The sequence below is a fragment of the Cetorhinus maximus genome, chromosome 24, assembly GCF_964194155.1.
Source record: "Cetorhinus maximus chromosome 24, sCetMax3.hap1.1, whole genome shotgun sequence".
Lineage (NCBI taxonomy): Eukaryota > Metazoa > Chordata > Chondrichthyes > Lamniformes > Cetorhinidae > Cetorhinus > Cetorhinus maximus.
In genome coordinates, this window is record NC_135902.1 from 18,575,331 (window position 1) to 18,591,076 (window position 15,746).

General features: G+C 44.9%; 1 protein-coding gene across 1 annotated transcript in view; it reads left to right on the forward strand.

Moving 5' to 3' along the window:
• Nucleotides 1-15,746, forward strand: part of LOC144699562 (transient receptor potential cation channel subfamily V member 6-like) — a 57,042-nt gene that overhangs the window by 9,860 nt on the left and 31,436 nt on the right. The window contains exons 5-10 of the mRNA XM_078570603.1: nt 2,038-2,136; nt 4,901-5,067; nt 6,916-7,065; nt 7,157-7,369; nt 8,181-8,267; nt 15,069-15,145. Of these exons, the coding sequence (XP_078426729.1) occupies nt 2,038-2,136; nt 4,901-5,067; nt 6,916-7,065; nt 7,157-7,369; nt 8,181-8,267; nt 15,069-15,145 (793 nt within the window). The remainder of the gene's footprint in view (nt 1-2,037; nt 2,137-4,900; nt 5,068-6,915; nt 7,066-7,156; nt 7,370-8,180; nt 8,268-15,068; nt 15,146-15,746) is intronic.

Sequence of the window (15,746 nt, forward strand, 5' to 3'; positions counted from 1 at the left end):
GCAGACTAAAGAAGGTGCTGATAGAGGCATAAAGGTAAGAAAGCAGAATGTGTTAATAGCAGGACAAGGGTCAGCATTCTGAAAGGACAACATAGAACAAGTGACAGATGTCCCTTTTTGAGGTGGGGCATGGGGAAAAAGGTTAAAAAAGGGATAAAAAGGGGGGATAAAAAAGGGATAAAACTACGAATAAACGAAGAAAAACGAAATTAAGTCAATAAAAAATAAAAATAAATTTTTAAAAATGGGGATTAAAAAAGGAGTGAAGATAGAGGACAGAGTTCATGGACTGAAACTGCTCAATGTTAAGTCCGGAAGGCTGTAAAGTGCCTAATCGGCAAATGAGGTGCTGTTCCCCCAGTTTGCATTGGGCTTCACTGGAACATTGCAGCAGGCCAAGGACTGACATGTGGGCAAGAGAGCAGGGTGGTGTGTTGAAATGGCAAGCGACAGGAAGATCTGAGTCATGCTTGCGGGCAGACCGAAGGTGTTCCGCAAAGCGGTCACCCAGTCTGCGTTTGGTCTCTCCAATGTAGAGGAGACCACATTGGGAGCAGCGAATGCAGAAACAGGCTATTTGGCCTAACAAGTGTGTGCTAATTAGAATTTCATCATGTCTACTTTCTATAACCTTTTCTCTCCATCAGTTTCTCCATAATTTCTCATTTCGTATTGAGCAGGCATTGGATGCAGTTCCATTGCTGTGGGATGAGCCATGCCTTTTTAGATGATCTCAAATCACCTTCCCCTCTTCACGGCACACCTGACCCATTTTCTTGCCAGGAAATCTAGTTGTACCTGGAGTTCACCTGTTGCCCACTTCACTGATCTGACCCAGCAAATTATCCTAAAAGTTCATTACTGTTTTATGTAAAATTAAATTCTGCCCGTCTTTCCACTTTACTCATAAGTTCTTAAATTTTATCATGTGGCCCCTTTACTACAAAGACCAATTTGTTCAATCTCCCTTATAACCTTGAAAACTTCTCAAAGGAGAAGCATCCAATTTCCCTAACTTTTCTTCCTAACTAAAATTCCTGATACCTCTGTTGCTTCTCATGTTTGCTTTCCATTAGCTGACATTTCTCCAAATGTTGGAAACTTTGTCTGCAATATTCTTTCATAGGACGTTAAGATGTATCAGTGGTAATACCCACAGATAGGCAGGATAAAGCAAATATCCCTCGGAGCTCTAGCGATGCTTTAGGTATGGACATCTGGAGCTTATCCGACAATTGGAGGTGTGCAGTCTCAGGTGGAACTGGTAGCAGTGGGAATTTAAACAGAGAAACCACTTGACGGGTTGCCTGTAACTGTCAGGAAAGTATAAGAACAATCATACATGGCAGGAAATGTGTTATAAGAGGTGTTCAGAGGGAATGGGGGTCAGTGGGTGTGGGTTAGTGTGGGCAAACAGGTTGTGTGATGTGGGAGGAATGGCAGGCAGAACCTATAAGTATCAATCCCTCAGTGTGAAAATCACACAAAAGTTTCATGAATCACTTACATAAAGTTCTCAAGTTTGATCTCTGGGATACACTGCTTGTAGAGGATATGTGTGAAGAACGTTTCCTTCCTGTGGGGAACACAGCTGAGTAATAGTCCAGGGCAACAGAAAGCTATTGGACAAAACTGAAGCTGATCCCTTTGGTACTCTAACTCTCCCAGCCTGTTTTTGTCTTCATTTTTATGAATTGTAGCTAATTCCAAATATTTCTAATCTACAAATGAGGAATCTTTCAGTTTTCAACTATTTTAATTTATTACAAGACCAGCTATTCTGGGTTAAATTTCTTCTTGTTAACAGGCAAGGTGGCAGAGACAAAATGCATTTGTGGTGTTCAAAATTTAGCCAGGACAGTTAGATTACAAGGAGGTAGGAATTGATGGGCCACTGCCCTTCTTTCACTTTTCATTGTAGCTGTATCGCTGACTGTCAAGGATACTCTCTTGCTCAGACACATTCTGCTTCCTTTACATTGATTCGGTTTATTTGTCTCCAGTTAGTTCTTTTGAGTTGTTGTCACTTTGTTTCAGGTGAGCACGTGTTGTCTTTTGCTGCTTGTGTTGGGAATAAAGAGATCGTCCAGTTCCTGATTGAAAATGGTGCAGACATTAAGGCCCAGGATTACCTTGGTAAGGGTCAAAAATGAAGCGTTATTGACTTAGAAGGCAAGGTACAGGTTGAACAACTCTTGCCGCTCCCAATCCCCCGGCATGCTTGATACTCCGATTTATCAGTCTCAGAGGTAGGAACGTAGGAATTGGAGTAGGCCATTCAACCCTCTCAAGCCTGTTCCACCATTCAGTTAAATCATGGCTAATCTGTATCTTATCTCCATTTACACAACTTGCTTCTGTAACCCTTAATACCCTTATTATTGGATTGGCACTCAAAGGAAATAAGCCTTCAAGGGCATGGAGATCGAGTGGAGGAGTGAGATTGACTAGATTGTTCTGTGGAGAGCTGGTACTGACTCGATTGGCTGAATAGCCTCCTTCTGTGCTATAAATGTGTCTGTGCCCTGAATCTTTTTTCCTGGGTTGGGAGTGCAGAGTTCGGACAATTCCCAGCTCTTCAAACCTGACCTGGGTGAAAGTGCTCCAGAACTTCGGATTTTCTTTCCGGGGCTACCGGGTTCTCTGGGAGCCATGGTAGACATCCCAGAAACAATGCAGAGGCTGCCAGGTGTGGAAGCCTGCCTCCATGCATCGGCACTTTGTTCGAAGACTTTAAAAAAATAATAAAACATAAAACACCCTCCAGCCTTCACCCCTTACTCTTCCTGACCTCCCACACATTCCCCATGCCCCATCCATACCAACCCATGACACCTCATGCTCTCCACCCATTCCCCATGGCCCGTCATACACTACCTGCCCCTCTACCCACCCCTCCCACAGCCTCTCATACCCTCCATGTTAACCTATGCACCTTTCCACACACCCTATGGCCCCTCATGCCCTCCTTGCCAACATAAGTGCCTCTACCCACCCTACCATGGCCCTTCATACCCTCCATGCCAACCTATGTGACTCTACCCAGCCCCATGGCCCTTTATAGCTCCTATGCCAACTTAGTGCCAACTCATGCAAACCCATGTCCCGCACCCACCACTCTTTGCCCTTACACTTACCATACCAACTCACCCATGGACAGACCTCAGGACCCACGCTGAGATTAAATAAAGCACTTAAGCGTCTATTAAAGAATTCAGTATTTCAAAAAAATCACTTTCATTGAGAAAAATCCATTCACTACATTTAATTTCCTTTAATCCCTTATAAAAACAAGCATTAAAATTCATAATAAAAGTAAAATACTGCAGATGCTGGAGATCGGAAATAAATGCAAAAAGTGCTGAAAAACCTCAGCAGGTCCGGCAGCATCTGTGGAGAGAGAAACAAAGTTAACGTTTCGAGTCCAGTATGACTCTTCTTTGGAACTTTGACAGATGCTGCCAGACCTGCTGAGTTTTTCTAGCATTTTTTGTTTTTATATTGAAATTCATAGTCCCACTTCAAAGAATCTATAACCACTTGGAGCTGTCAATCAGACTGTAAACTAAGGCACCCCTTTGTGATAATGGAAGATTTTTGAATCAGTCATGCAGCACTAATCCTGTATGATAACCCTCAGGTTTTTGTCAACAGACAAAGTGAAATAACAAGCACTGATTTTTTAAAATACTACACAGTTTTTTTTCAAATCTTTAAAGGGCAGGAGTTTTAAAAGCCATGACAGCTTGACAGCTCCTTTAGACTGTTCCTTTTGACAGCTCCTTTTGATGCTTTCTTGCATTACCAATGAGCTTGACAGTTCCAATGAGTTTAAGCACTATTATAACACCCATTCATGCCTCATTTTAACAACCTTTACCTCGTCCAGATGGCACTTTACTTCTCCCAAACGGCAGCTCAATTCCCCCAGAGGTGCCCCAGGACCATACTCATATTCAGGACCTTACCTATCTAAAAGGGTGCTTTACCGATTCAAACAACTCTGCAAAATCCAGACTAGCTCCTACCAGGTCTATTTGTACATGTTGTGTTTCCCACTCCGAGCTGATGAAAATCAGACAGGACTAGTGGCAGATGCTGTTTTATATTGTCAGCTGCCTCTGTGAACCATGGATGTGCAATTTGGAATCCACCCCCATTACCACCTGCAAAAATAGTAGGTGTTGTGTTCTGGGGCAGGACTTCCAGATGGCCTCTGGAGACATTTTTGTAATGACAGATAGGTTCTCTGTCGTTGCAAAAATTCAGGCTTATGACTTTATGACTCACAAAAGTCTAACAATCTCTGTTTTAAAATTGTTCATTGACCACAAACCTTAATAACTTTTTGGGGGAGAGAGTTCCAGATTTTCACTACCCCTTGTTTGAAGAAGTGCTTCCTGACACCACCCATGGCCTGTTTAAGCTTTAATTTTAAGTTGTCCCCTTGTTCTGGTCTCTCCTGCGAGAGGAAATAGTTTCCCTCTATCTACACTATCAAATCCTTTAATCATCTTAAACACCTCAATTAGATTACCCCTTAATTTTCCATACTCAAGGGAATACAAACCTCGTCTATGCATCCTGTCATCATAATTTAACCTATTGTGCCAGGATAGCGTTCTGTTGAATCTGTGTTGGACCCACTCAGAGGCCAGTACATCCTTTCTGAGGCGCAGTGCCCAGAACTGAATCCAGATGATGAATTTATCTCACCAGAGATCACAAAATTGAATTATTCTAAAGCAGGAAGATTTTGTGCAGGGAGCGACTCACACAGAATAATGTCTCACTCTGGTGGTCCTACTACCTCTGAGAGAACCTGAGAGGCCCTTTGGGATGTTAATGAAGTTATGAAAAGTACTGCATACATTTCTTTCCTCTGATGGATCTATTTCAGGTAACACTGTTCTGCATCACCTGGCATTGCAGGCCCAGCGTTACACAGCACAGATGTATGATTTCATCCTGTCTCTCGATCCAGAGAATGGAAATCCAGCAGAAATGATCACAAACAAAGATGGACTGACTCCTTTCAAACTTGCTGCCTTGGAAGGAAATGTCCAGGTGAGGGAATATTCGGCACTTTACCATCCTCACATTTTCATGTAAGGGAGAGGCATCACCACTGGGATGATTAGACTCACACATACAGAAAGGAGTATAGACCGGATATGCAAGGGATTGAAAGGAAGAGAGTTCTCTATCCTGTTTAATATTATACAGAACCTAAATCCCAAAAAAGACAGAGCTCCAACTCAATAATGTATAGCTATCCAAACACCAATCAACACTCAGTTACTCTGGCAAAGTGCTGCAAATCTGCAATAAAGAAAATGCTGGAAATGCTCAGCAGGTCAGGCAGCACCTGTGGAGAGAGGAACAGAGTTAACATTTCAGGTCAATGACCTTTGATCAGAACTAGAAAAAGTTTAATAGGTTTTAAGCAAGTGAAATGTGGGAAAGAATGGGAAAAAGAATAAAAGGGAAGGGCTGTGCTAGGGCAGAAGACAAAATGACAAAGGATTGGCAGTGCAAGGCCAAACGGAGTGGTAATGGGACAAATAAAGAAACAAAGAATGTACCTAGAGGAGGTGTGAATGGCAGAATGGTGTAGCTGCTTTCTGAAAGCCCAAACATCAGAAAAACAAGGTTGTCGCAGAGAGAACAGTCCCTGTGGGTTGCTGAAAGAGGAGCGGAGGTTAAGATGTGTTTGGTGGGGGCATCATGCTGGAGAAACAGTGGAGGATGATGTGTTGAATAAGGTGGCTGCTTGGGTGGAAGATGAGGACAAGGGGAATCCTGTTGTGGTTCTGGAGGAGAGGGGAAGGGGTGAGATCAGATGTGCGGGAAATATGGTGCACCTGATTGAGGGCCCTGTCAACCATGGGGGCTATTCCTTGGTTGAGGAAAAAAGAGAATATATTGGAAGTGTTGGTATGGAAGTTGCATTATCAAAACAGAAGCTGGGAGAATGGAATTAAAGTCCTTTACAGGAAGTTGGGGAGGAAGTGTGCTGGAGGTGGTTATGGGAGTCAGTGGGCTTATAATGAATGTTTATTGATAGTCTATCCCTAGACAGAAAAGTCAAGGAAGGAAAGGGAAGAGCTGGAAATGGGTCATATGAAGGTGAGAGAAGGTACAAATTGGAAACAAAGTCGATTAAATTTTCCAGTTGGTGTGAAAAGAAGCTATATGGCCCATAAAGCCACTTCCTACCATTGCTAGGCTTGATTCAGCAGCAGTCAGGAGGTTTGTGTTCAAACCCAACTCCAGAAACTTGAGCACAAAGCCCAGGCTGACACTTCAGTGCAGTGCTTGAGGGAATGCTGCACTGTCAGACATGCTGTCTTTCAGAGGAGACATTAAACCTAGACATTATCTGTTTTCTTAAATGTACCTAAAAGGTCCCATGGCATTTTTCAAGGGAAAGCTGAGGAAATGTCCTGGCAATGTTCATCCATCAACCAAGATCACTAACATGGATTATCTGATCATTTATCACATTGCTATTTGTGGGGCTTCACTGTGTATAAATTGACTGGTGTGCTTCTCATTTTACAAGAATGAGTACACTTCAAAATTATTTATTCAGCTGTGAAGTATTTTGGAACATCTGGCAATCATAAAAAGTGCTATGTAACGTTCTTTCTTTTCAATTATTCATGCGCAATCTCCACCACCATGGATTCTAACCCACTTTCTTAAGCTCCTAAACTGATGATTGAAGAATCCATGATCTGCAAAATACCTGCCCATCTTCACATCTCCACTACTGATCCCTGGCCTACTGCCCTCTATAAACACCATCCCTTCACTGATTAATACATTGTGTCCCATTGAGTACACAGTCCCCTTCTCAAGCAGACAAAAATAGACGGTACTAACATGTTGGATGTGTATTATATCTTGCAGCTGTTTCAACATTTAATGAGAAAGAAGAAATACCACATTCAGTGGTTTTTCAGGTCTGTCTCCGCTACCTTCTATGACCTCTCTGGTATCGATTCCTGGGACGACGACCACTCTGTCCTTGATCTGGTTGTGTGCAGTAACGAAGTTGAGGTGAGCCAAGGGGTTCCAGACAGATACATCCTCTAAAGGTGGCTGAGTAAAGATTAAACGCTGAGTGTTTTCGCATGGTTCTGTTTTGCAGGCCCTGAAAATCCTCGACATCCCTGCGATCAAGGCACTGATCCATTTCAAGTGGAACAAATATGGAAAGTATTATTTCCGGACACTCACTCTCTTTTACTTCATCTACATTATCATATTCACCTCCTGTTGCATCTTTCGACCTCTTATACCACGGCGTGACAATATCACAGACCCTAGAGACACTCAGATTCTGGAAGAGGCACCACTAAATGTTAGTACCATAACCATGTGCCAATGGTGGACTGGTACCAGCTGCTGTTTGAAGCGGTGGGGGGGTGGGGGAGGGGGGGTGGAATTTCTGGGTTTGTACTGTCATCAGGACACCTCGCCCAAGGGACCAAATATCAGAATTCAAGGTATGCGCAATTTACATAAAAAACTAGTCCCCTGCTACCAAACCTGCAAGGTATCCATTGAATATCATAGTTCCCAACTGCCACCTTTTCTCGAGTAGAAATTGAATTGAAGGGACGGTAGAGAGCAGCTTGGGTGACCTTCTCTATGATACAAATAAAAATTACAAGGCATTGCCACCAATCAATGCAGAATCGTGTATCTTAATTATTTAGAATGTATTCAGGCACTGAGACAGAGGAGAGTAGAGTAATCCACCAAAATGAGCAAAGTGAATGGAATGGTTAGAGTGCTGTTATCATCCAGAGTCTTAACATCTTCATGTGAAATTGCTCTTTGTGTTATTTTTAAGAAGTTGTTTAGCACAGAGATTGTGGCTGAGACCTAGTGACTTCAAGGGAGCGTTTGTGAAGATTTCTTTTTTTTTCAAACCTGTTTAAGATATCGCTGAAAGAACTAATAAATGTAGAACTCTTCACATTGTGGATGTACATAAGGACTATAACATCTGCCTCCTCTTTGGTTTGTGCAGAACCTAGTTGCCTGAAGTAGTGCAATGCAAGTTGCTTTCTGTATTAGAATCCTTACACTGGCATTAACTTCTGTTCATCCTTTGAACCGTCACAGTGCAGTGGGTGTAACTTTCACTCTCTGCCTCTTGATTCCAGCTGTGCTATGTATCAAAAGAAGATTACATCCGCTTGGTGGGGGAGATCATTTCTGTCTTTGGAGCCATTGCCATCCTCCTGATAGAAGTAAGGAATGTGTTTTTTTGCTTAGCTGGTGTGTGAGGGGAATGGAAACTATCATTGCACTTAAAAAATGTCCCAGTGAAAAACTCCGGTGAAATCTATCTAAGCCAAGCTTCTATTTGTCTGCTATGGAGGTGCAGTCTCTCTCTTCAGGGATGTGGCAAATTGTGTCACCCTTGGAGAGAGCCACATGTGAGGGAGGATTCCTATAATTGGCTAAAAGTGCTATTGACAGACGCTGGTAAGCTTACCGCTGATTGTGCAGCTGAGACCAACCTAGCATTTGGAAAGTAAAGAACGTGCAAGGTGTTTTTATTGACAATATAAGCCCAGAAATGAACTTTGATGAGAAGCAGTCAATGCCTTCACTGGTCCTTCCTTTCTCCACTTACCTCAGCAAAGGTGTTAACACCTTTAAACTAAATTGATTAACACTTGTTCTAAATTGTGGACAAAGGAAGGTCCTATTCAGACAGTAATTTCACCAACAGTAATTTAGAACAGATAGAACAGGGAATTCTCATTAAAGGTGATGTATACATGACTGATGGAATAGGGCTTTGTCCTGCAGATGGCAGTTAATGTGGCTGAGGATCATTTGACTATTGGTGGAGGCAGCTCAGCCTTAGATAAAAACCAGATTAAACTTTTCCATCATGCCCAATGTGAGTTTCAAACTACAGTCCAGTGAAGGAATCCCTTGGCAATGAAAAATGAAAAGGCCTATGCACCAGTTGCCTGTTCTTCAATCTGTCCATGGAGGTGCAGTGCATTGGTTCCGGCAGAATGTTTGCTCTTCTCTGAAGAATGGAGACATGGGGAAGTGTGATATTCACTTTTCGTGATGTTGGGGAGATGGCAGTTGGGAATCTGTTTTGTACCCTGTCCAGCTTTCCAAAGGAAAACCAGGTGGTTTGTATAACTGGTGCATCCCAAAACAAAGAGAGAATTTTCAATTACATAACTAATATAAGAGGGGACCCAAAAGGCTTCTAAAGGCACCAAAATAGCAGTGAGGGGAGGGTTGGGACCGATTAGGAACCAAAAAGGAGATCTACACTTGGAAGCAGAGAGCATGGCAGAGGTACTAAGTGACTACCTTATATCTGTCTTTACCAAGGAAGAGGATACTACCAAAGTCATAGTAAACGAGAAGGTAGTTAAGATACTAGATGGGCTAAAAATTGATAAAGCGGAGTTATTTGAAAGGTTGGCTGTACTTAAAGTTGATAAGTCACCAGGCCGGATGGAATACTACTGAGGATGCTGAGGGAACTAAAGGCATAAATTGCAAAGGTACTGGCCACTCCCAATCTTTTGATTCTCCTTAGACAACAGAGTGCTTCCAGAGGACAGGAGAATTGTAAATGTTACACCCTTGTTCAAAAACGTGTAAGGATAAAGCCAACAACTACAGACCAGTCAGTTTAACCTCAGTGATGGAAAAGCTTTAGGAAGCAATAGCCAGGACAAAATTAACAGTCACTTGGACAAGTGTGGCTTAATTAAGGAAAGCCAGCATAGATTGTTAAAGACAAATTGTGTTGAACTAATTTGATTGTTTTTTTGATGAAGTAACAGTGAGGGTTGATGAGGGTAATATGGTTGTTGTGGTGTATATGGACTTCCAAATGGTGTTTGATAAAATGGCACAAAATGGGCTCTATTTAATGGAGGTGACGGGCTCTTGCCAGCTGGCTGGAGAGGCGGTGGGAGCTCCACATTGTGTCTTTTAGGGAAGCCCTGCATTCAGGCACCTGGCAGCCCAGCAGTGGGCCTTCCTCCAGGACCAAAGACCCTGGAGGCAGAAGTTGCACCTGCTGAGAACTACCAGCAGGATTGCCGATTGTGATTAAATGTATCCCTGGAGGTTTCATCACATGAATTGCCCCCACACTCCAGCCATTAGTCAGCCAACAAATTGCTATGTCAATTGGAAAGTAAAAAGACTCATTACCCAAATGCTGAACAGCAATTTCTCCCATTTTCAATATTATTATATCTTGCAAAGAGAAAAGCTTAAATAAAATGACAATAAAAACAATCTTTTTAAATGTCCCAATGATTTTTCTCCAGGGCTGCACACAGCCATGTCCTGGAGATTGATCTTCAATTCCTGGAGACTCCAGACCTATGCTGGAGGGCTGGCAGCCTGAGCTTCCAGACAATTGGAGACTGGCAACTCTTCTGTACTCAGCAGTGCCACCGGTGAGGTGGTAGCTTCTGCCAGTACTACACCCACCCAAGGCCTTGGATCAAGGCGGTGGTGGAAGGGGGTTGGCAGCAAAGACAGGGGGTGGCTTTCAGTGGGCACACCCCCCACCACATTCTCGATGCTGGGTCCCTCAATCATGCCTTTGATTGAGGGATTCCCATCTGGGAGCCCGCAAGCAAACACACCATGGTTTGTTTGTTGGGCTTCCTACAAGGCAAACCTCTCCCCACCCCAACAACCTCCAATACCAGCAGTGGTGGGATGAGGCTCTTAAGAGGGCATTAATTGGCTACTTATGGGTCTCAGTTAGCAGTGGAGAAGGCCGTCCATTGGCCTTCTTGCTATGGACTTAATTGGGGTGGAGGTGGGACACTGCCACACCTCTGCCTGTTTAAATGCCCCTCCACCACCAAACTCACTTTGGGGAGGGCACAAGATTCAAACCAATAGGCTTGTCAGCAAAGTTGAAGCCCAGGGAATAAAAGGGACAGTGGCAGCATGATACCAAGTTGGCTGAGTGACAGGGAATAGAGAGCAGTAGTGATTGGTTATCTTAATTATTGGAGGAAGGTACAGAGTGGGGTACCCAAAGGGTCGGTACTGGGGCTTCTGCTCTTCTTGCTCTATATTAATGTCTTAGACTTGGGTGTGCAGGGCACAATTTTAATAAATGCAGATGGCACAAAACTTGGAAGTATTGTGAACTGTGAGGGCAATAATGATAGACTTCAAAAGGATATGGCCTGGTGGAATGGGCAATCATGTGGCAGATGAAATTTAACACACACAAGTACGAAGTGATACATTTTGGTTAGCAGAATGAGGAGAGATAATGGGCAAGAACATTTGTGGAGTGGCAGTCACTGTTGGATCCTTTATACTCACCCAAGTTGGGAGCTGCACACTTCTCGCCTGATCTCCCATTCTAGGCCCGATGAGGAATGTGCAGAGCAGCAGCAGCTCTCGAGTGCTTCCAGCGCAGTGTAGCAGCGTCAGGGCAAGTGAAGTCACACCCCTTTTTTCCAGTACTAGCTGCCACGAAGCTGTTAAGTTTAAAGGTTCCAGCTATTTTGAGAAGCCAGGGAGAAGGTATGTGCGTGAGGGGTGTTGAGTGGTGGGAGTTACATGGTCAGGGGGAGGGGGAATGGTGGGTCAGGGGGTGAGTGGTCAGGGCAGGTCTGGAGGGGAGTCAGGGGTGAGGGTGTTGGAAGGGCAGTCAGGGGGTTGGGAGCGTAGGTAGTAGGGCGGTCGGGAGGTTAGTCAGGAGGGTGGGGAAGGTAGTCGGGGTGGGGGTGGAGGTTAGCCTGGGGTGTGGGCTAGTCGGGGTTCAGGGGGTAGTTGGAGTGTGATAGGTAGTCTGGAGGTTGGGAGGGCTGTCGGGGGGCGGTGGGTAATATGGGGGGTTTGGGGGATAGCCGGGTGTTGAAGGGTAGTCGTGGGTGGGTGGGTAGTCTGCGGGTTGGGGGCGTGAACAGGGGTTGGGGGTTAGCCAGGTGGTCGGAAGGCAGATCTGGGGTGTGAGTGGTCATTGGCTGGGAGGTCATCAGGGGTTCAGGAGCGTAGGTGGGATGTGTGGTTTGTTGGGGGAGGGTGTCGAGTGGTTAGGCGGTGGAGGAGCTGGCCGCTGGGGCAGGGGTGTGGTGAGGGGTGGTGTTAGTCCGGGGGATCCAGTGGAAGGCTGGGGGTTCACTAGTATAGTTACCCAGAAGTTAGAAGTGGTTTTAATCCTTCTAACTTTTCCTGGCGACTGTTCTGCTAAAAGAATTGGAACCATCTGGAACCTCCGAATTAAATTGGAGTTTCGGAATGTTTCCAGTGCAGGGTAATGTTCATTTACCCATTGGAAGCTTCAACTTCCCAGGCAATTCCTGTGCAGTCCTTGCCTGGGGACTTCCGGGGGCCCCTCCCAGTGCATTTTCTGGGGTCCCTCCCGGGTACATTGTCCTGGGGAATGGAAGTTCTGGGCCAATGTAAATAAAGGCTACAATTCTAAAAGAGTTTGCAGGAACAGAAAGGCCTGGGGGTATACCTGCACAAATTGTTGAAGGTGACAGGTGACTTTCTGGTTCAGAAAGTAGTTCAAAAGGTTCAAGCTTTATAAATAGAGGCAAAAAAACATTCAAGTTCTGATAAGACACTGACTTGGCCCCATTTTTGTGTCCAATTCTGGATACTGCAGCTTAGAAAGGATGTGAAAAGATTTACAAGAATGGTTCCAGGGTTGAAGGACTTCAGTTACATGGTTAGATTGCAGAAGTTGGGTTGTTTTTCTTAAAGAGGAGCTTAGAAGGGATTTGATAGAGGGGTTCAAAATCAGAGTAGTTAGAGAGAAACTTTTCCCATTGATGGAAGGGTCGAGGACCAGACAATGTGGATTTAAAGAGATTGCATAAATACTAAAGGCAACATCAGGTCCCGACGAGAAAAATTTATTAATTTTGCTTCCAATCTCCACCCCTCCATCATTTTCACATGGTCCATCTCTGACACTTCCCTTCCCTTCCTTGACCTCTCTGTCTCAATTTCTGGTGATAGACTGTCCACCAATATCCATTACAAGCCTACCGACTCCCACAGCTACCTCGACTACAGCTCCTCACACCCCGCTTCCTGTAAGGACTCCATCCCATTCTCTCAGTTCCTTCGCCTCCGTCGCATCTGTTCTGATGATGCTACCTACAAAAACAGTTCCTCTGACATGTCCTCCTTCTTCCTTAACCGAGGTTTTCCACCCACGGTCGTTGACAGGGCACTCAACCGTGTCCGGCCCATCTCCCACGCATCCGCCCTCACGCCTTCTCCTCCCTCCCAGAAACATGATAGGGTCCCCCTTGTCCTCACTTATCACCCCACCAGCCTCCGCATTCAAAGGATCATCCTCCGCCATTTCCGCCAACTCCAGCATGATGCCACCACTAAACACATCTTCCCTTCACCCCCCCGGCGGCATTCCGTAGGATCGTTCCCTCCGGGACACCCTGGTCCACTCCTCCATCACCCCCTACTCCTCAACCCCCACCTATGGCACCTCCCCATGCCCACGCAGAAGATGCAACACCTGCCCCTTCACTTCCTCTCTCCTCACCGCCCAAGGGCCCAAACACTCCTTTCAAGTGAAGCAGCATTTCACTTGCATTTCCCCTAACTTAGTCTACTGCATTCGTTGCTCCCAATGCGGTCTCCTCTACATTGGAGAGACCAAACATAAACTGGGCGACCGCTTTGCAGAACACCTGCGGTCTGTCTGCAAGAAAGACTCAAACCTCTCTGTCGCTTGCCATTTTAACACTCCACCCTGCTCTCTTGCCCATATGTCTGTCCTTGGCTTGCTGCATTGTTCCAGTGAAGCCCAACGTAAACTGGAGGAACAGCACCTCATCTTCCGACTAGGCACTTTACAGCCTTCCGGACTGAATATTGAATTCAACAACTTTAGATCTTGAACTCCCTCCTCCATCCCCACCCCCTTTCTGTTTCTTCTCCCTCCTTTTTGTTTTTTCCAATAATTTATATAGATTTTTCTTTTCCCACCTATTTCCATTATTTTTAAATCTATACCTGTAATGCCCTGTCAGTCTTTCCACCCCACCCCCACTAGAGCTGTACCTTGAGTGTCCTGCCATCCATTCTTAATTAGCACATTCTCTTAGATAATATCACCACCTTCAACACCTCTTTGTTCCTTTTGTCTGTGACATCTTTTGATTATCTGCTCCTATCACTGCTTGCTTGTCCCTACAACCACCCCCCACCCCAACTTCTCTCCCCCCACTCCCCCTCCCCCACCTTAAACCAGCTTATATTTCACCCCTCTCCTAATTTTACTCAGTTCTGTTGAAGGGTCATGAGGACTCGAAACGTCAACTCTTTTCTTCTCCGCCGATGCTGCCAGACCTGCTGAGTTTTTCCAGGTAATTCTGTTTTTGTTAGAGGAAGGGCCTCTGTTTAATGTCTCATCTGAAAGACGGCACCTCCGATAGTGCAGCATTCCCTCAGTATCTCACTGGTGCAATGGCCTGCATCGTGGGGTCAAGTTTCTGGAGTGGGAGTTGTACCATGACCTTCTGATTCAGACAGTGAGCCACCAAACCATGGCTGAGGCTTCCCATCCACTATTGTGAGCATTCCATCATTGCTGAAAGTGAAAATCTGCCCTATGTTTTAAGAAATATCACAGTAGCAGCAGTGTGTACTATCTACAAGACGTACTGCAGCAACTCATCAAGGCTCCTTCGACAGCAGCTTCTAAACCTGTGACCTCTACCACCTAGAAGGACAAGGGCAGCAGATAGATGGGAACACCACCATCTGTAAGTTCCCCCCCAAGCCACACATCATCCTGACTTGGAAATATTTTGTCATTCCTTCATTATCGCTGGGTCAAAATCCTGGAACTCTGTCCCTAACAGCACTGTGGATGTATATACACCACATGGGCTGCAGCAGTTCATAAGGCAGCTCCCCACCACCTTCTCAAGGGCAATTAGGAATGGGCAATAAATGCTGGCCTAGCCAGCGACGCCCACATCCCATGAATGAATAAGTTAAGAAATATTTGTGAGTTGCTTATTTTATCTTTTTCTCCCCAGAGTGCTGACATCTTACGATATGGAACAGCAGGATACTTTGGGAAAACTGCCCTTGGAGGCCCATTCCATGTTATAATGTGAGCAGAATGACTATAGATTTATTTTACAAAAATCCAGTTAAACCTGATGTTAATATGCTAAATTGCAGATATTTACACTTTCAGTTTTCTCAGCTCCCTCACTATGTCATCCAGCCTCCCGCTTCCCACGAATGGTCACACATCTTGCTGTTCAATTCCATGGGCACCAGTTCATTTTTGCGTGTGTTGGGATACTATTTCAACTGAACAGTGTTGGGGGAGGGTGTGGGCACAGAAGACGGGATAACTTTTTTTACGCTGCGGGTTATGATCTGAAATGTGCTGCCTGCTAGGCTGGTGGAACCAGATTCAATAGTAACTTTCAAAAAGGAATTGGACTTCCACTTAGGATGGGCCTTCCCTCCACCATAAGGTCAGAAGAGGGGATGTTTGCAGATAATTGCACAGTGTTCAGTACCATTCGCAACTCCTCAGATACTGAAGCAGCCTGTGCCTGTACGCAGCAAGACCTGTAAAATACCTAGGCTTGGGCTGATGTGTGGCACAAACGTTACTTGCCACTTAAGCTCCAGGCAATGACCATCTCCAAAAAGAGAGAGTCTAACCATCACCCCTTGACATTCACTGGCATTACCAT